At 38.4% G+C, this 21,735-nt stretch overlaps 1 protein-coding gene across 1 annotated transcript in view; it reads left to right on the top strand.

The window, feature by feature from the left end:
* The window catches only part of LOC149286307 (glutamate receptor ionotropic, NMDA 2D-like), a 119,332-nt gene extending 98,079 nt beyond the window's left edge, over positions 1 to 21,253 (top strand). The window contains exons 9-12 of the mRNA XM_089494222.1: positions 212 to 372; positions 2,144 to 2,331; positions 11,261 to 11,493; positions 19,763 to 21,253. Of these exons, the coding sequence (XP_089350348.1) occupies positions 212 to 372; positions 2,144 to 2,331; positions 11,261 to 11,493; positions 19,763 to 21,253 (2,073 nt within the window). The remainder of the gene's footprint in view (positions 1 to 211; positions 373 to 2,143; positions 2,332 to 11,260; positions 11,494 to 19,762) is intronic.
* Positions 21,254 to 21,735: the final 482 nt, after the last annotated feature.

Genomic DNA, 21,735 nt, shown 5'->3' with positions numbered 1-21,735 from the left:
ACGTTTCCTCGTCCCTCTACCTCCTAGGCTTGCATGAGATGTGTTCAGCTGCATGTACTTTAATGTGCATTCCTTGTTGGTCAGCACACTGTAATTATACTGTAATCTCTATAGAGCAAGATTCCACTTCATATTCCAGATGAACTAACTTAAAATGTTACCACTGTAATTTAAATTTCCTTTGTTTAATAATAATTTTACTTCTAAATAGTTTCAGAGGCCTCAAGAACAATACCCGCCATTGAAGTTTGGAACTGTTCCTAATGGCAGTACTGAAAAGAACATCCGTAGCAATTACCCAGACATGCACGCCTATATGATAAAATACAACCAGCGGCATGTCGAGGATGCCCTACAAAATCTCAAAACTGGGTAAGTAACATCGTTCAGCTGATGCATCACATCACAAGAGCAGGACCCCATCCCCTAAATACAGATATGTCTTATGTTCTTTATATTATTATTTTTTTTTACAGTTAATTGTAATGTTATAGCGCTTCAGATTTGTGCGGATATTCTGTAAATTAAATTTCATATTAATAATAATAATAGCTATTCTAGGGCACCTGCATGTTCCTATGACCTGATGACTTATTACATGCTACTTTTAAATGTATTTGTATAAGTTTGATTAATCTAAGGGGCTGCTGACATGGGATACAGAAAGCAAGGGCGAAAAAGGTTGGTGCAAAAGATATATATATCATACCTTCCTAAGCGTCCTTGTTTTCATGGGACAATCTCAATTTTTGGGCTGGGTCCTACTGTCCCATGCAGTTGGCCCACTGTTCCGTTTTGCAGGCAATGGAAATCTCCCTAGGAAGCTATATACACTATATGAAGAAAGGTATTGGGATACCTGACCATTACAGCATCAGGGAGTTTTATGGCATTCCATTGTAAACACATAGACATTTGCAGCTCCTTTGCAGCTATAACAGTTTCCACTCCTCTGGGAAGGCTTTTCACAAGATTTTGGAGAGTTTCTGGGGGAATTTTTGCATCCATTTGAGCATTCTTTGTTCCAGTTCAGTGAGGTTGAGGTCAGGGCTGTGTCCGGCCGGTCAAGTTCTTCCACACCAAACTCATGCAACCATGTCTTTATGGACCCTGCTTTGTACACAGGGGTGCAGTCATGCTGGAATAGAAAAGGGCATTCCCCAAACTGTTCACACAAAGTTGGAAGCATACAAATGTCTTTGTATGCTGTAGCATTAACATTACCCTTTACTGGGGCCCAAACACTGAAAACCAACCCCAGACTATTATCCCTCCTTTACCAAAGTTTTCAGTAGGCACCATGCATTCCATTTGGTAGCGTTCTCCTGGCATCCACCAAACCTAGATTCTGCCATCAGACTTGATCGCTCCAGAGAACATACTTCCACCCGCATAGTGATCTTGCGCTTGTGTGCAGCTGCTCAGCCATGGGAACCCATTTCATGACTCTCCTGACACACAATGCTTGTGCTGATGTTGCTTTGAGAGGCAGCTTGTATCTCTTTAGTAAGTAATGCTGTAGATGACAGATCATTATTACGCACTATGCTCTTCAGCACTCGGCAGCCCTGCTCTGTTAGTGTGTACGGTCTACCGCTTTGGGGCTGAGCTGTTGCTACTACAAGAAATTTCAACTTCACAGTAATTGCACTTACAGTGGACTGGAGCAGATCTAGCAGGGCAGAAATATTACAAACTGACCTGTGGCAAAGGTGGCATCTGATGACAGTGCCACGTTTAATGTCACTAAGCTCTTTAGTACGACCCATTTTACTGCCAATGATTGTCCATGGAGATGGCTGCCTATGTGCTTCACTTTATATACCTGTTTGCAATGTGTGGCTGAAACACCTAAATTCAATAATTAGGAGGGGTGTCTCAATAATTTTGTCTAAATAGTTTATATACACACATATAGGGAAATCTTGTTCAGTTAAAACTTTGGTGGAGAGATAAAGTGGAACAAAGCGTAGAGTAAAGTATCACCTTTCACCAGTACAAATGGACTTTATGACTCAAAAAAAAGTACCCATAGTCTATAGAAGATGCTGCTCTTAATATGCTCCTTTATGTCTTGAGTTTTTGAGTAGTACTTATGCCTTTTGCTCAATGTTCTTCCCTTGCATTATTTATATTTTTGTAGGAAACTAGATGCCTTTATTTATGATGCCGCAGTTCTGAACTATATGGCCAGAAAAGATGAAGGTTGCAAGCTTGTGACAATTGGCAGTGGGAAGGTATTTGCTACAACGGGTTATGGCATTGCTCTACAGAAAGGTTCCAAGTGGAAACGCCCCATTGACCTTGCATTGCTACAATTTCTAGGTGACGGTAAGTGCCCTCTTATAAGTTATTTAAACAATAATACAAATAACACAAATTGTATGTGTGTGTGTACTTATATTGATGGATTCAGCAATGGATTCTTACCAATAAAATCGGCTAGTGCATGGGTAGCTTGAACCTCAAATACAGATTTAAGCTAAGCTTAGTAGAAGCATGCTTCAACTCAAACTATAGTTTATATCTAGTGGACACTCTATACACAAAAGACACATAAAATATACATGGTGTCCTGTTAATATGCAAATACGAGTGAGATCTGTCCCTCGTTATCAGTGGTCCCCCGATCTATGTGGAGATGGTTGGCTTCATCCTGCCTTCAAACCATCAGATGTAGACAAAACCTGCAGTGAAACTTGCAAGCAAAGTAAAGCAGGGAGCACCCATAGTGATCTTATTTTTCACTCATCAGCATCCTGCCTTAAATGCAAACAAGAAAACAATAAGAGAGATTTTTTAATTGTGTGATAATCGTATCAACATAACTTATCAGATGGGATGTCTGGATGCTAAAAAAGTACTGTACGCTTTAAAAAAGCAGACAAAATGTTTGGCTCTTCTGTCCTTTTAATCATTTTTACCCTGTTGAATATGTTGTTTTCCTTGTAATATTAAGTCTTCTTTTAGCAAGCCCCTGATATTGTGCATTCTCCACTTCAACATGTTCCCTTCCATTAATGCACAGTTCTCAGATGGTCAAAAACAAGATCTTTTAGACGATGCTTAGATCTTTTGTTTACTCCATTCAGTTTTGTTTTTTGCTAAGAAGTGGCCTTTTTTGTCTTAAAGTACATTTTAAAAATAGGACAGGATTGCATCATCCAATTTAAGAAGTAAACAAACTCATATTTCTTAAAAAATTATGTTTTGTTTTTTTTAAATATGGAACCTGTTTTAACAGAGTGTATGTACGAATCTCCATACCTGGGAACTGTGGAGCTCTTCCTTTTAGGGGAGTGGCTTTGCATTAGGGCAAGGTTACCTGCATAAAGGGGTGGAGCTAGTGGGAATGGCTTTTGGATCTGCCCGCTCCCCGTCCAATTTAAGTCTTTTGTGCTCAGCCCAATCCCATTTGTGATTATACCCGCCCACTCAAACTGCCAATAAAGAGCAGAAGAGGGAGTGCTCCACACCTGGGAAGTTAATAAACCACAAAAAAGTACAAATTCCAAAATTAAATCATAAAAAAAATCCCGCCACTGCCTTCCCTGGTCTATACTTTTGTAGTCCTGGCTGATCAGCCTGAACATCCTTGTAATATCTGTCACCATTCCAGTCCCAGCCAATCCTGGCCTGGGAATTCTTAAACATCACTCCAGACAGATAATGTCTCTCTTTACAGGGAATTCCTATGTACAATGCATCCAAAATCTTAAACTGGTAATGCTGGAAGTATGAATTGTCCATAACCTGTGTACTACATACAGACACAACCTCTCCCTGGAGCGATACAATATATATAATAGTATATAAAAGATACCTACCAAATGCCCCTGGGTTTCAGGGCTGTCTTGCTTTCCCATATGGGGATCATGGACTGGATGGACCAACCCAGGGAGCTGTAAAATCAATGGAAGTTTGTGCAGTTGCAACACAGACCTTGTTAACGACTAGCTTTGAAATTCATGTATTTATGGTATGGTTGAAAAGGGAAAGGGACAGAAATGCAGTTTACAGCAGATGTTCTAATAATGATTTTTTTTTTTTTTACCAGCTGCTAAAGTCATGCACAAGTTTATCTGGTTTTTTTCAAGTTGGTCCATACATTCTCATTGAATAGAAGTGCTTACCCGACACACAGCAAATTAGAAAAAGAAAATAAATCAGTTTACTTCTTGTCTTATTCATAGCCTGCGGCCTAATGGTTAAAGGAAGAACCAGCCAATCAAGCTGAAGAATTAGAACATAGCGTCTTGTGGTTGGGTGTTCTCAAATGCAGTGGAACAGGGGAGAAAATTTGGCTTTTTTCCCCATCAGATGAGTGTATTGATTTTCTGCGTGCATGTGAGAAATAAAGAACGTGGGGTTACTTTAAACAACTTTACAGAGCCTTAAGTATAGGTTACGCCAACAGATCAAACCTTTATTTAACGAGGAGTGACACTTAAAAGCTAGTTTGCAATGTAATAATTTTTCACCTCATTGAGGCGTGTTCCTTTCTGGTGATTCCTTTTCTTTGTAGCAAATTCAAACATTTTCAGCAAGAGTAAGCAGTAAAATTCCACAAATAAGGCACTTAACAGCCTCTGAACTCAGTGTAAAGGGATATGATAACTATATGTACATACCCCCAACATCTCAGGTGACCTAAAAGGGACATCTGCACAAAAGAACTTCTTCTCCCTTCAACAGTTTATCTGATCGTGAGACTTCAGGGAGTTTAAATGTCTATGTCCTGCACCCGTTGCAGACTGGATTATGCAGACCTGGCTTGGACATCCAGTCTATTGCAAAGGTTGGTGCATTGACTTGCCTTTTTTTTTTCAAATGTCCAACCCCAGGGACCCACACATGTGTTGAAATTCCAACAAAGCATCTCCCTGAGGGTTGACAGTGTCAGATGGGTTACAGTATTATTTTATTAATGACGCTAACATGTGATTAAGGCATCCAGTACTATAGGGAGGTCAGTGTTACTTAACCTTTTGGAAATCCAGTTTCCCCCAGTGTAATAGCCAAAGGCTGAGAAACATTAAGGAACAGTGAAAAGGCCTTTTAGACTGCACAAATATATAGATTGCATAGACTGCAAAATAGACTGCACATATACGGTATATTCCCAAATTGTCTACCTTTGTAGACCCAGAGGAGGCTTCTCCCTGGTTGTCCAGTGACGGGTCCGATCTCCTGCTCCCTCACACTCCTTCCCCTCTGCCTGTGTCTGAGCGTCAGGAATTGACGTCGTATCCTGATGCTCATTCTTAGTCAGTGTGCTGGGACCGAGGGAAAGCTGATGGAGAGGACTTTCTTGGTAGCCATGCTCACCACCACTATCTAGCACCCTTGAACAGAGAGTAAGTTGTGTGTATTATACCTGAGATTTTACAGTAAGTCTCTAGAAATGTTATATAATGTTTAAATAAAGAGGGCATTTTATTGGCTTTGGTTTGTTTTATAAATTTAGCATGCAGTCTGATAATTGGTAATATTCACTGAGCCTCAAAATAATCTATTTACGTATTGGAGGATTGCCACCCAGTTTGCTTATGTCTTTTAAATTGAGGTTATTTATATTGATGGTTGAGGGTTAAATGATCTTTCCCAAGAAAAAAAAAAACACAACTGCCTATGTGTCTTAAGCAGGCACTCACTTTAGAGGAAAGGGCTTTTTTTCCCACAGAAATAGACTTATGTCTCCTAAAGTACAATGCACTACTGTGATATTTAATGGACTCTTTGTTTTAATACCCTTTCTTCTTGCGACAAAAATAAGAATCACTGTCTCCCTTTTTCTGTTCCCATTTGTTGCCTATTTCTGAAGTGTTATAATGGTTTTAGTTTGATATCCAGCTGCAGTGTAACAAGAACATCGTGATGAGCTGATACGAATAAATGGAGCACCTTTATATATATCAGATGACTCACGCTCATCTTCGTACCATTAAAGTCCCTACCAATCTAAAGATGATTAATACCAGAACGTGTCTCCTATTCCAGTATTACAGTGAATCATCCTTCTTTGTACTAAAAAAGACATGCCCCCCCAACAATTTATTTCTCATATCTATTTAAATATTCCCATTTTCAACATTTGTTTAATTCCTTTAAATATTATTATAAAAAGCTCCTCCTGTGTAAGGTAATAGTTACAATAATTGTACGGCCAAGTCACTGTTTCCACTTGATTTCTAGAAATTCTAATAATTATTCTATTCAGTATTATGTGGAACCAAAAACAAAACATCTTCCTATTGTAGACAATAGTTTCATGGCCACTTTAAAGAATCCTTTTTTTCTTGCGAAACCAAATTGCTATTGCTACAATCTTAAATTGTAATTGATTAGTCTGTGGGGTGAATGGTTAATTATAGAAGACATTGAATTAATTCTATGCATATCTTTTGTAGTGCTGCAATCACTTTTTAGTGCCTCGTTTCCAGTGTCATTAAATCCTTCGAGTAGATGCTCTTCCAAATCGTACTGTTCCAAAACTTTTGCTAATTACCATTTCTTTGCTGTATTCTTTCCAATGTCATATCATTATGAACTGGTGTCCAAAACTTCTATTTTATTCTAAGTGAGATTTTACTAGTCCTTTGCCTAGGGTCAAAATAGCGCTTGCTGTCTTTTTATTGTTTTTTTTTTTATACTTATCAGTATCCCCTAATTGTCCAATAGTAGGGGTTCATGTTACATGAGCTAATTTCATAGTTAAAGATATTAATAAGTAGTTTCAATTTGCAAATGTGTAACTATGCATTTCTGAGTGTTGAACATTGTATGTTGCTGGCAAGGTCTTAGTTTAAGCAGGGCCAGATGGCAGACTAGGCATATATCTATAAGATATGTTTTTTAGGTGTTCCATAGGAGATGAAATGGAAAGGGTTAATAGTAGTCCTTCATGTTAGGTTTGGAGACACACATGGATCTTGTAAATCATCCACCAATGGCACCTAAAGAGGAACCAATAGCTATATTTAACGTCTTAAAAAGCTGAGACGCCTCTTTTGTTCATCATGGTTCCATAACATGTTGTAGGTTGTCTCCTTCACTAAAATTGAAGAACTGTTTTGTGTAGCAACATTAATTTTGCATTTTTTTTTATTGTTAATTAAACACTTCAGCCGTCATATTCACTTTAATGCATATTATAGCCGAGTGTCTCCCTTGCAGATGTATAGAGGGATTCAAAAAATTATGTTGCAGTAGAGGCTCTCAGCAGAACACATCTCCTGCAGTCCTCAATAGCGTACAATTTTAGCGTACAATTTTAGCGTACAATAGGCCGCATCACTTTATTATACAGAGTTAGGTGCTGCATCAGCCAATCACCAGCTTTTCTATCTAAACGCATACAGCCTCAGATGGGGGACTAGTCCTTGCAAATCACTGAATTAACTATACATATACCCTGACATGCTCTACCCTCATCCAATAACCTGTCACTTCTCTGACGCCTACCGACCATCAATGCTAACTACTAGCCGGCTCATAGCTCAGTGGGTACGTCCAATAGTAGGTCAACTACCTTGCAAAGCTCAGGAGAGGAACAAGCCCCCTCAAATCACCTTCCAGTAACCACAACGCCTCCTCCTTCTATTACCAATTCCAACTGGCAAGGACAGACACCCTCGCCTGCTGTGACGACAAAAATAGGTTAATCACATAAAAAAGAACAAAGATAAAAATAACACAGAGCAAAGGGAGGGAGGGTGATCAGCCGCGACTGAGCCATAAAGTGGCTGCCAAGGGCAGGAAAGCACCTACCTAATTACCTCACACACAGCCCCTCTCCCAGAGCAGTCACTCACACTTCCCCGCGCTCATACATGGGCCCTGTGCATCCAGCTGCGCATGGCTACCAGGGCTCCCTATACTCTCTGCTAGCCAGTGCTCTATCCTGACAATGATTGGCTGATTAAAGCCTGCTGCTACAGCTCCTAAGCTTCAGCTTCTCCTAGCAATATTTGTTTTTTCTTTCAGCTAAATCATGTGTATTAAAGAATACACAAAGTACTTTAATATACATTGTTGACGAAGTTAAATGAGGTATTGGAGTGTCGCTTTCAAGAGATTATTTTTTTGCTTTTGTTTTCTTCAGCTTAAGTTTAAATGCATTGGCCAACAATTGTATTGACCAATTCTGTTTTTTTTTGGTCTATGCTTTCACACCTGCGTACCCATTACTTCAAAATGTTACTTTATTTTCGACCATACAGTTGCTGTTTATAAATAGTCTTCTAAGACGGCACTGTTATAGTAATTATTCAATCAAGACGAGGCATGTTCATGCTTTACAGCACAGTATGAAACCTGTATTTGAAAACGTTATTTTTCTGTTGACTTCAGTAAGCTAGTGGTCTATAACTGGTTCCTTGGGGAGCCCGACACAGGTCACGATTTAGTCCTACATGTTCCCTTTTCATGTAGTTTAAGAGCTTTCTCATGTTCCTTAATAACATTTATCATTTCTATATTACAGAAGTTTAGGGAGTCCCCAGGGTTTTAAACGTCATTGTGTTGGAGAATAAGTCATATTCCTGCATTTAGATGTGTTATTTTTTTTTTTTTTATCTAATTATATATTTTTAAAGAAGAAAATGACTTTTAATATCAACTGAAATATATTTTCCTTTATATCACAGAATAGAAATCTTAATAAATCTTTTTTTTTTCTATTCTAAAATAAACCTTTTATTAGTTACTGGTAAAGTAGGTTCCAATACATGAGATATTGTAAATGCCTTTCTAGATTAATAACAGTGAGTTTTGGAATCATTATGTGTGATTGAATCCAAAACTCTTATCACATGTCTAATGCTTTTGGAACATTTTTCTTGGATTTGTTTATTAAAATATAATTAATAATTTTTATGCAAATTTCCATTGCCTGTTCCCTGACTTAATTAAAACCAAAATTACTTAATTTACATAAATAATAAAAAAAAAATGGATATGTTTTATTATTGACTGATTACACTATCCAACCAGCTCTGAAATTAATGTTTAGAATTGGGAAAATCTACAAATTATTTTAAAGTTCAATCCGTATGTATATGAAAAAAGTATTGTTTGAGCACCTGGTAAGCAATAAAAAGGTGGAATTCTCAAATATTCTTATACATAATCCATGTGAACGTCTTGGCACATCATGCTGCATTCATCACATCTCGGTGAATGTTCTTAGAATATTTCACTGTGATAAATGATCATAAATTTGGTGAATATGTATATTGGTCCAGTGTGTCGGATTTACTAGCAATTATGGCTCTCGAATGGGCACCGGTTTCTGTTCCAGGTACTGGAGATTTATCTTATGTCTTATTTAGAGACACCTTTCTTACAGCTACATTAGCAAGTCCAAGAATTTGACACTGTAGAATGATGAAATCCAAAGAACAATAGTAAATTGCTACAAAAAGCTCTTACCAAATCAAAACAGAATTGTTAGATTCATATACACATTTCACTCGTATTTTGTTTAATCTCCCCTATGATATTTTGCCATGCCTATAATCAGTAATGTACTTACCTTGGGTGATGTCCTAGGCCTGACCCAGAGAAGCCACCCCGGCCACCTCAATTGCAGCCAGCGTCATTACTGCTGAGTGTTGGGGTATGACATCATATCTTAATGTTCTGTTTTTTTAAAGTCATGCGGCACCTTTTCCTGCAATACTACGGAGGCTGTCTTGGTGTAAATGTGCAACCAGGCCATTCTAGGCAACCTAGATGGATACGTTAAATTTATAGCCATCTAATGGACCACGGTGTCCAATTAACGCTATGCTGCTGTGATGTGTGGGGAAACCATGTAATGTTTTATCTTCATATACAGATGCTAAACCAGTGTGCTGTTTCTAAACTCAAACAAATAATATGAAGAAATATTGTTCTATGTTAAAGTTGCTATGCTTTTTCCCTTGAAATTCAGCGGCCGTTTCCATGTTTATAGCATACAAATTGTGTGAAAATATAAAGAAAAAACAATTGTACATGGAACAATAAGAGGTTTCTTTTAATATTTGAAAAATGTAATCTTGCCCAACAACGTACAAGTTGTTTGCATTATTTGAGAGAATCATACATATGAGTACATTTGGTATTACAGAATTATGCAACTTTCATTGTATTATGTAAGGACAGATCATTTATTGAACAGAAAGTTTTGACATGTTCAAATATTATAGCTCACCAAACAGGAACAGGCTGGCCTAGGGGCCAGGAGGACTATCGCCCTTTGGGCCGGTCTAAGTTGTAAAGTCTAAAGTGAAGCTGGCCTGCTATGGGAGTTGGTAGTGCAAGATTAGGTCTATGTAGGCATGTATGTGAATAAGAGTGTTAGAGTGTATGTGTAAGAGAGAGAGTGTGTGTATGTATGAATCCACTAAACTTTGCTTGCCAGAAGATGCTAGCCTTCCATGTGACCAAATCATTGCTAAATAATCTGCAGACTGCTTGGCTCAAAGTTTGCTAAAGTAGGGAAGACTGATAGATTTATGTAAAACCTGATTTTGACATAACTTGTCCCTTAATTTGTTTGCTGCCTTGTTCAAACAATGTCAGATGGATATGTTTTCAATAAATGTATACAAGTGACAGTTTCACTTTCATTTATATAGATGCAGTATCATAAATTGTCTCGCATTTTATTTAAAAACAATGTATTCATGAGATTAAGTAACTGTAACTATTGTGTCTCCAATAATTCCTGACACTCATGTTTCACTATTTGTATATTTAAAATAAAGAAAGCATGTTTTTAAAAATTGATGGCATAAGTGAGGATGCAAGAAGGAGTTAGGATTTGTTCATGGAAGAAGAACTAAGTGATACCTTCTTTGTTGTCTTTAGACAAAAAAATTATTAAAATCTGTAGCGTGTTACACAAACTAACTTAATAATCTAATATATTGTAACCTGATATCTAATAATAACCTAATGCATACTATCTTATAATGTGATAACTAATATTAATATTATTTACTGAAACAGTTAAGGTTTTAACTTTAATGGCAACAACCTGCTTTTGTGTTTATAATTAAAAAATGTTTCTGGGAAGGATTTCAGCTTTCAGCAGTCGTAAGAATGGTGTTTTTAATGCTCTATTAGGTGCTGGAGTGTTTAATTAAGCAGAAGAGATGGAACAGTAACTTTAATTGTAAAAATGTATATGGAAAATATTGATTATGGTCATACTATAAACACTGGCTCCATTATCTGTTCAGATTTATATGCTGTTTATTTTCCTTGACAGATGAGATTGAGATGTTGGAAAGGCTGTGGTTATCTGGCATTTGCCACAACGACAAGATTGAGGTGATGAGCAGCAAACTAGACATCGACAACATGGCTGGTGTGTTCTACATGCTGCTTGTGGCTATGGGCCTGAGCCTTTTGGTCTTTGCATGGGAGCATCTCATATACTGGAAGTTACGTCACTGTATGAGACATTCTGGTAAACTGGACTTCTTGCTGGCATTCAGCAGGGTAAGTACTTTCGTGTTATGACTGGCTTTTCGTTGCTTTGCAGCAATTGCCATCAATGGAAGACTGTATAGTTTTCTTAAATGGTGGGTCAACTGCAAAAGTAACGTTTTAAACAAGCAATAACCATTTAAAAAAAAATAGTTTAGAAGACTGAACTATATCTTTTACCCAGTTGGATCTTAATTTCACACATCTTGATTTTTGGTGTTACATACCCATATGGTGTCCCTTATGACCGCCCACATTACGTTGAAAGATTGTTAAATATTTATGATATTTTTTATATCATATACATTTTTTGCCTAATCAGAGAATAATCTATATAATTCTAGACGTCACTTGATAAGAAGAGACAACTGTGGACCATAACATTGAATAGATAGTCCTTGTTCCTGTTTACCATATTGTATGGTAACAAGAATTAAAACTTACTAAAACAAAATTGTGTAGCACTGCATTACAACTACAGCCTATTTTGCTTAAAATACTGCTCTCAGTTTCCCTGTCTAAAATGGATAGCTTTTCTCCATGAGATAGTAGCATGTAGGACATATGGACTCCTGCTAACTACATGCTATGTATTTTAGGCAGGGCGCATACAAATAGTCATAAATCTTTTTAAAGTCATAGTGAAGCCTTGGCCTCCAATGCATTGGTTTCTAAGACATATTTATAACCTCCTATCTCATCAAACATCAATTTTCTTGAGTAGGTAGACTTGCTTATCCATCATCTTTATTGAACAGAATTGAATTTTGTGTTTCAGAAGCTATGTGGCAAAAGACAGTATTTTCTTTGTAAACTTGGTCAGTTCATTTTAATTGGTTTGTGCATTTACTAGTATTTTTATGCATGAAAAATGCATGGTCTGTTATCATAATCAGAAGAGTAATTGAATCGTAGCAAAATAGTAGGAGTTCTTGTAAAATATACAGAAAATAAATACCCAAGCAAATGATTCTTGGATTAGATATCGAAACTGCAACATTGACAACCATCAGATATATTTGGGGATACTTTCTGAGAAACAGGGAGAACATGGGTGAAGCATGCCCATAGAACAAATTATCTATCCAGCTGCCATTAAGACCAGCCATACACGCCACCTGAGAATAGGCACATTAGACTCCATCAGTAAAAGACCTCCTTTACAAATTTAAGGAAGCTCGACTGTCTATGGATTTGCTGATCCACAATCTCTCCAGATTCTGGATGCAGTCCTTTATTAACTTCGCCTGAAGTTGTAAAGAATCGATTGGTGACACCAGGGTGAGTCATACATGCTGAGAAACTCAAATGTATCTCTAGCTGGTTTACAGGAAAAAAGTAAGTGATGTCTTTCGACTTGCAGCTCTATCTCTAAGAGGATCCTTGCTGAGAGAATTCCAAAATGTCAAGTGATACCATCAATTATAAAGTGAATCCATTTATTAGACGGCACATGGAGAGGATTTGTTTAGTGAAATGTGTCTGTTAAACAACCACTGAAAGCACAAACCCATAAAACAATTAGGAAAGTTTACAGTGTCTCAACCCCTGCTAAGATAAAATGAGATGTGTGTCTTGACAAAGAAATCTGTTTTAGTACTTAGGCCTCAGGCCTGGACCGGCCATCAGCCACACCAGGCCACAGAGCCACACACTCCAGCGGCAGATAAGGTGCTGTAGCATGCGGCCTGTGGCTGGAAATACCTGGCTGCACGCCACATGAGTATGAAAACATACCGCGCATATCCAGCCATCAGCCGCACTTTCGTTATCAGACGGCTGCTGACCAGAAAGTGCCAGGGCCACCCAGCCATTGCCAATCCTGCTCTGCTTAAACTGTACTTAGGTTAAGAGCTGAATAGTAATCCCATAATCAGATCTCTTGCTAGATTCTAGTGTGGAGCTGATTCCTTCAGGTTCTGTACGGATGAGGGGACCCTTAGCTGCCTCTCCCCAGACGGATTTAAAACCTCTAGGCCTAGCTATTGTTTTACCTCCTCTGTAAAGTGATTGGGCCCCAGTTTATGCAATAAGGTTGTTCCCTCATATAATGTAGGACAAAGATAAGAATAAGAACAGCCAACTTTACGGGAAATACAACATTAGTATATTCTATATATCTGACGGAATTAGGATTAAGTGTAATCTGGCATGTGTCGATGTTGAATATCGAAACGTGGAAGAGTACGGGACGTAAGACATTACATTTTCTCTGTATGAGACATAGAACCCACCTCCTTCTCCGGACATAACATAGAATTCATATAGGATAAGCGGTGCGATCCCCAGTCACAGTCTGCATCTCTGTGCTTTTACTATTTATGTATATCCACTCTTTAATTCTGTCGTATACACGTTAGGGTAGACATTGTTCCCTGCATTCGGTTTCCGTTCTGCGGTTTCCCAGGTCTAGATGATGTGCACAAACTCTGCTGCTATCTTTGCTTCCCCTCCAGCCCCTTGGAAATATTCCGCTTTCATTCCCTCCGACGTGACAACGATCATGTAATTAACATGCCAGCCACATTAGCAGCTGCCTGAAAAATGTGTCTCTTTATCACACTCTGATTTCTCAGGTGATTCCTGGCAAATTGTTCAGCCTGTATCTACCTGGATCTTTTTTCTTCTAACCCCCCCCCCCCCCATCATTTATTCTGGATTCTTTCTTCAAACTGTTACTGTTTCTCTAAAAAAAAAAAAAAAAAAAGGGACAAACAGAAAGATATGAAAGATCATTCTAAAGATGACTACATAAGGAACGCTAGGAGAAGCAGAATGAATTTGAATAACCATTTCCCATGATAATAAACCATGGGGTCTGAATGGTGGTCTGGCTGGTTAACCCCTTATCTGTAGGCATGAACCGCACAAAGCATCTGTATGGTACTTTTAGAAATACCACTTATCAATAAAAACATTAAAGTCTAAAGATCATTCACTTATTCATTTGGTAGCAATGCAGTCATTTCTGTCCTTTTACAATTTATGTGAAAGATCCTTATTTTACTAAGTTGCAAAATTGTTTACCCTTGTTGTTTAATCTGCCATTTTGATGTCTGTCATTGGTCGATGTGTTTAATTAACGTCTAAAATCTTCCTAACGCACCCTATCAATCACTACAACGTGGTTGATAATAGAGGTCCAGCTTGTTAACCCCTTCACATCTGTAGGCATGAGAAGTCCCAGAATTATAATGTCCCAAGCTGATTTACTAACAAAAAAACTTACTTTTATGGAAGCTGCAGCTCCAGAGCTGCAACACAGCTCCTCCTTCATGGTCCAAGGTTTCATCCCACTCAGCTAGTCAGTAGGAATAAAGCACTCCAATTGAAACCAATGGGAGCTCTTTCTTTTCATGCTCCCAGGGGTCTCGTTAGACCCCCCTGCAATACTCGCCAAGCCAACGCTCAAGATGACTAGTGATGAGTATGCCGTGTGGCAGATGTTTGGCCAAAAAATACCTGGGAGAGCAGGTGAAAGGGGCAATCCCCTCCATGAATTTGCATTGGGGATGACCCAGAAATTTAAAGGGGCCACTCAGTTGTATCACATCCATATAATGGCTGGAGTGTCCCTTTAAGTATGACCTATATACTTTTTATAAGAATAAATTGCTTTTAATGTGGAATGGCAAACAGAGTGGTTCTGGAGATAGTTGTAATGTTTGTAGGCTGTCATACCTTTATGTGAGCAACATAACTGTTCTTTTCTAGAGAGGCCTTCGCAGGATCTGTAATACACGAGCTTTGAGACTGCCGACGTCTTCTCTTTAGAAGTAGCTTCTAAAGGAAATACTTTTGTGGTCTCAGAGCTGATTTATTACGTCTATGAAGCTTCACAAAGAACTTTCATCCTGGCCTCAAGAACGCAATCACAACGGACAGAAAACGACTTAAAATGGATAAATGATTAGATAGTACAACCATTCAGACATGCTCATCCGTAGACCATGAAAAACTTTGAGACCGAAATACATAGACTAAATTAATCCAGATGAAAAAAAAACAAGGTCGGTCTGCCATGAAATAATTACAATTTAATTACAATTAAGATATACATAACTTGCTTAAAATTTTTTTTTTTTTAAATAAAACTAAGTGATGAAGGTTTTTAATCATGGGAAGACCTCACATGGTGTGGTGTCATACAAAAAGTTATCTGATATGATAACGCGGTGATAAAATGTGTGACAAAATAAATCAATTTTTTTCTTTGTTATTTTCAGAACATTTCAGCCATTTTTAAACTACACTACTCACATACAAATATTCAGCTATTGAAATATCCCAAATTTGCACACACCTAAGAAACGGTATGTAGGAGACATGTCAGAGTGCTGGAGGGGTTTATGGCTGCAAAAAATATAGCAGTAAAAAAATAGAATTTCACAATTTTTATTTCAATCATATCAATCTTTAATGCTTGTTTATGAAACAAGGATATTTTATTTTATTTTTATTTTTTTTTAAATGTCTTACAATGGAAGAGGTATTAGTTAAAGAAAAAAGTCCTATTTAATCGTCAACAGATGAGAATTGTGTGTTCTTAATAAAAAGCTTTGGGGGGATCTAATACAAAAATATTAATACAGTTTCACTGTTGGCTCCACAATTACGTTCTGTTTTATAATGAGACTTATGTGTTATGGATGTACAAACCACAAAACATTTAACTTATGGTTCTTAAGTTATGTAAAGTTATGGCCTCTAGATCTGTCACCATGACAGTGGTTTAACCCTTAGATGTTGTGTATTTTATTAACATGCTTATTTATTTTTTATGTTAACCAGAATAGAGAGACCAGCTACTTACTGGATACTGACTGTTTAAAAATCATCATTGACTATGACAATTAACACATACTGTACTGCAAGATCTGGCATATAAATCTAAATCCGAATCAGACATGATGCCATTAGTTTAATACTAGGAAGGACACGGCTATCGTGTCACCATCGACACGTCAATACAACAGCTACTCTGAGCTATTTTTATCTTGCTTATGTCAGTAAGCGATTGAAATGAATAAATGGAGAGGCACAGTGGGAGCTACATGTGCTACATTAGTATGCTTGCAAACTGATTTATTCTAACTTTATTCAACGTCATTATCAAACCAGCCATACTTTCTGCATTTTTCTTGAACCCTTTAAATCCCAGCGATGTGATTGTGGCTGTGCTGTTGAAATTTGTTCGTGCTTGCTTTATTCAAGGACTTAAAATGGGTGTTTTTTATTAAGCCATTTTCAGTTTTAAAACCCCCCCCCCCATCAGTGGGATTTCTGGATTGCATAGTGAATATGTGATATTCGAGTGCCCAGTCATGTGATCAGGCATTCTGTTCCAGCAGGTGTCACTGCTGAGGCTCCCAAAAGGGTTTAGGAGAGGAGTACAGACCCATGAGATCAGGCTCACCCCTCTCTTACTGGCTGATTGCACATATTGTAATCAAGAATGGCTACATAACCTTGCTTCCTGATTACGGTATAATCCTAAAAAAACATTAAAATACAAATCTATGTTATAGGGAAAATTACAAAATATACAATTAACTATACAGACCCCCACGATCCCATCATAGCATTATCATCAGGCCTGGGGCAGACTATAGGGATATCAGATTTCCCTGTAGGCAGCCTCCCGCGGGGCCGGTCTTGAGGCTCGCCATCTAAATATACGTGTGGCCGTGGCCGTAGCTGCAAATGAAGCTGCTGGAGCAATAAATACTCCCGCTGTGTGTATGGCGGTCATGCCGCACCGGATATGACGGATATGCGGCAAGGTGCTAGCTGCCAGACATGCAAAGCACGAACAGACTGGCAGACCACTGCGGGTGAGGGAAGGGGGTACGAGAGAGAGTATGTATGTATGTATGTTATAATGAGACTGTATGCATTAGCGTGTATGTGTTAATATGAACTTGTAAGTGTATGTGTGTATGAATGTGTATGTGTACTTGTGTAGGCATTTGTGTGTGTGAGAATGGATGTATAAGACATGCTGTGTGGCGGAAAAGATGGCACAGACATGCTGTGTGGGGGCCAAGATGTCACAGACATGCTGGTTGGGGGCTAAGATGCCACAGCCATGCTGTTTGGTTGCAAAGATGGCACTGGTAAGCGGTTTGGGGACACAGGTGAGGTTTTTGGAGCAAGGATGGCACAAACAAGTTGTTTGGGGAAAATGTTAAACTCACTACTGGTTGGGGCAAAGATGGCACTGTGTCATAAGTTGCTTGTGAAGTCAGACACCCTGTGGTTTCTAGTTATGCCCCTGTGTTAAATTGTCTTAATTAAAAAAAACCAAAAGAATTATTGTTGATATTGTATCCATATGAAAAATGCATTCTAGGGAGAGGGTATTAAGTTGATGGGGAAACAAATGATGGGTATAAAGATGATAAGAAGTTAGGGAGCATGAGGATGGAGGGGGTGATTGTGGTATAATATGGAGTGATAATGGTAGGGGAGGAAAATGATGGTGGGGAGGAATATGATGATTGGGTTTTATGAATATGGTGGTTAGGGAAAAATGATTGTGGTTGTGTATTGGAATGACTTGGATGTTGTGGGTATGATGATGGTCAGAGGGAGCTCTACACCAACACAGCAACACATAGAGACACTCTAACACCATTGATATACATACATATACACATACCCACTAACACTTACACATGCTTACACATACTCTTACAACATACAATTACACATACATACACACACAGCCCCTCCAACACCATACACTTATGCATACCTGCCACTCTAACACCATGCAGTTGTACATATAAACATAAATGCATTAATGCATGCGTGCATACTCTAACACCTTATACATACATGCCCATACAACCTAAAACCATACACTTACACACACAGCCACTCCAACAAAATATACTTATACACATACTGTATATATACACACACATTCTGATAATTCATACAGCTCATCCACGCCAAGTAATTTATCTGTTGTAAATAACTTTGTTTCAATAAAAAAATGCATTATACAAACTATACTAGCGTTCAATTAGTTGGTCCCAGCCTATTACATGATGTCAGGAGTACTGCCTGTTTACAAGAGACCATGGGGTTTGTAAGGATCTGGTAAAAAAAAATGAAAACAATTTATTATATAAAATTATATAAAATTGCCCAAACAACCCGCAGTCCATTCACTAGAAATATATTACCGTATTATAACTAATTTGCTGTCCCCCAAACCAAAATTAGTGTAGTATGTAATGGCACCTTTTCACCATTCAAAACAAAAACATGTTTCACTGTGGGATTTTACTGTACTCATCGGATGCTGCTGAATATATATTAAGGGTTCATAAGCACTGGCATATATTTTTTTTAAATTTTTCTTCTTTATAATAGTAAAAGTGTTTACCCTCTAGTGGCATGATTTAATCTCAAGAAGAGACCTCTAATGCCCTGAAAGCTTATGTAGCTTTAAATCTTTTTTCTTTTTTGGCTCAATAAAAGATATCAACTTTGACTAAAGACTCCATGTGCATTGTTAAGACTGAATATACGGAGCTCTGTTTACCCCAGGTGCTGACTGCTCTCAGGACCTTGGAGAGTTCCGTTGTAACTCACTCGCAGCAACCACAGGGATGAGGAGTTCAAAGGCTACCGATAAGCGATTTCTGTAAAGTGAATGGGTAGAAGTTAAAGTAGAATTCTGTACTCTAGTGTCCTTCAGAAGCTTGTGTGGTCAGTGGCACAAGAAACATTCAATCCACAAATAAAAATAGTTTAATGTTGCTTTGTCATTTAAAAAGCCATTGATCAAACTCCCTTTTAATACATATATGTCTCAGCAAAATACATGGACGGTGTGATTTCATTACAGGTCATTCTGCTTACGGAATTGCCCATAACGCAATTTATTATTCGAGGAATCCGTAAAAGACAGGGGAAGCTGAATTATATTGGAGAACTACAAAACTCAAATACATTGATACAATGCTCAATACCATAACGTGTTAAATTCAAGTTTAATTCACAATATGACGGATTTTATGAAACTGACATAATCATGTGAGGCATTAAAAATGCCAGAGGGATCTCTTTGGTATAGAAGAACTATTTATTTTATGATCTCTCTGCAGATGCAAAATAACAGTATCACTTAAGATTTTTTGGTAATCGTTTCTACTTTCTAATGATTACTTGGACCTACTGGATGACTGTCCATTGGCATATTATTTCAGCTTTCATGTTAATTTGTTTAATATTACTTACTGATTTTGTGTTCTTTGTCTACTGACAGGGTATGTATAGTTGCTGCAGCGCTGAAGATCCCAAGGTTACAGACCAACAACTTCCTACCTTGAACCATTGCTATCCACCACAGAGAATACCAGCATTAACCAATTCAGCAGTCCCACCACCGCTACCCACAGCCCCTTTACCATGTTCTAATTTTCTACCACGAGAAAGGCGTGTTGTGGAGAGGTGGCGTCATGCACGGAGTCCCAACTGTTACAAAGACTTGTACACGCCTACTCGCACTGTTCATGAGCCTAACAACAAAGTGGTTCCTCCTCGCCATTCTCACAAGAACACATTTTCAGATGGCTTTCATCGTTATTATGGTCCAATTGAGCCAGAGGGACTCTCAGATCACTTGGTTGAATCTGGGCAAGCATTTCCAAAGGACAAAAAGTTGGGTCCTTGTCAAATGTCACCCCCAACTCAAAGGGAACACTTCCTGGAAAATCCACCCTCCTATTTTGCCATTGTTCGAGAAAAAGATACCCCAGAACCACCTGGTTGGCAATCAAAGATTTCTAGAGGACTTTATGATAATTACCAACCTGGAAAAGAGAGGCCACCAAAGCCCAGTGGTGCAGCACGAGGGAGCCGTACACCTGAAACAGTGGTGAAGAAGTTTGAACACCTAGGTAGTAGCTACCAGAATAAGGCTTCTTGTGAAATGGAATGTGATGTTTACAGTGGTGCGGCACAGAGTAGCACAAATAGACCCAATAAGGTCAATGTTGAGGTGTTTGATGGAACCCACTACGGTGGACACACAAGGTTTACATATGAAGATGAGCGAAGCTGTGGAAGAGACTGTCAACATCGTAGAGATGAGATTGACATGGAGTCCCAACCCCTTCTGCGCAAAAAGTCCAAACGCTCTCATATGTGCCGAAGCCACTCACATCCACTTGTGATGGGTGCCAGTCAAAGTAAATATGCCGACATTTCAGATTCCGATTCAGATGTGTGTGGAAGAGATCCTCAGTGTGTAAAAACAGAGTTAGATCACAACTGCTGGTACTCTCCAAACTATTTCTGTACCTATCCCTCAAGGGAACATCAGACACCAGCTGCACCACGTAAGCCAATGCGGTACTGGTCTGTAGATAAGCTGGGCAAGTATCATCAGTTAAGTAAGGATTACCTTCCATATACCTGTCATGGCTCTTGCTATTGTAATAGCTTGGAAATGCTACCACCTCACTGCCACAAGGAATCAAGATATTTTAGTTGCTCAGATGAAAAGCTTGAAAGACGACTGGACTGGGATCACCTACGTGGTGGTCATTGCTCCTGCTTACATCACCATCATCATTCGTGTGACTTAGCCCCAATTCACCCTACCTCCCGCAGTTTGGAGGACCTTAGCCGCTGTCATTTGAGGTGTCACAGACCGATCTTCTCACCAGAATGCCAGCCTAGGTCAAGTCATAGTGGAACCCTTTATAAAAGGAGGGGGTCTGCCCATTTCTCAAGCTTGGAATCAGAAGTATGACCAGAAGAAAACCCAACTTCTTTCAAGATGACAAATGTTTAGGGTTGGGAAATGATATATATCTTATCTGCTATATAAGTTAAAACCAAAACTTATAATACAAATTCAGTTACAGTGTGGACTGACTTTTCCTCTACAATGGTGGCCATCATGTCTAAACTACCAGATTTTCCTACAAAATTACACAAACTCTTTTGTGGTATACAGTGATATTATTACAGCTTTGCATAAACTTTGGTGTTTTGAGGTGACCTTTTACTTACATGCTACTGGCTGGACCAGCAGGAGGACACAGTTTAAATTATGTGATGGGAAGAGCCACTGATTATTATACAGAAGAATTTCCCCTTGAGCCCAAACTAGTTTTACAGCAGGTCAGGATGATCAAAGAATATCCCACAAAGTTTTTGTTCACCTATTTACCAGTCCTAACGTTAATGGCCTTGATAACTGTAGTGGGAACCTTACACTGTATGTGATTA

The sequence above is a fragment of the Sceloporus occidentalis genome, unplaced genomic scaffold, assembly GCF_023333645.1.
Source record: "Sceloporus occidentalis isolate IW3139 unplaced genomic scaffold, rSceOcc1.0.p SCAF_70, whole genome shotgun sequence".
NCBI lineage: Eukaryota > Metazoa > Chordata > Lepidosauria > Squamata > Phrynosomatidae > Sceloporus > Sceloporus occidentalis.
This window is presented reverse-complemented; position numbering and strand designations above follow the sequence as displayed.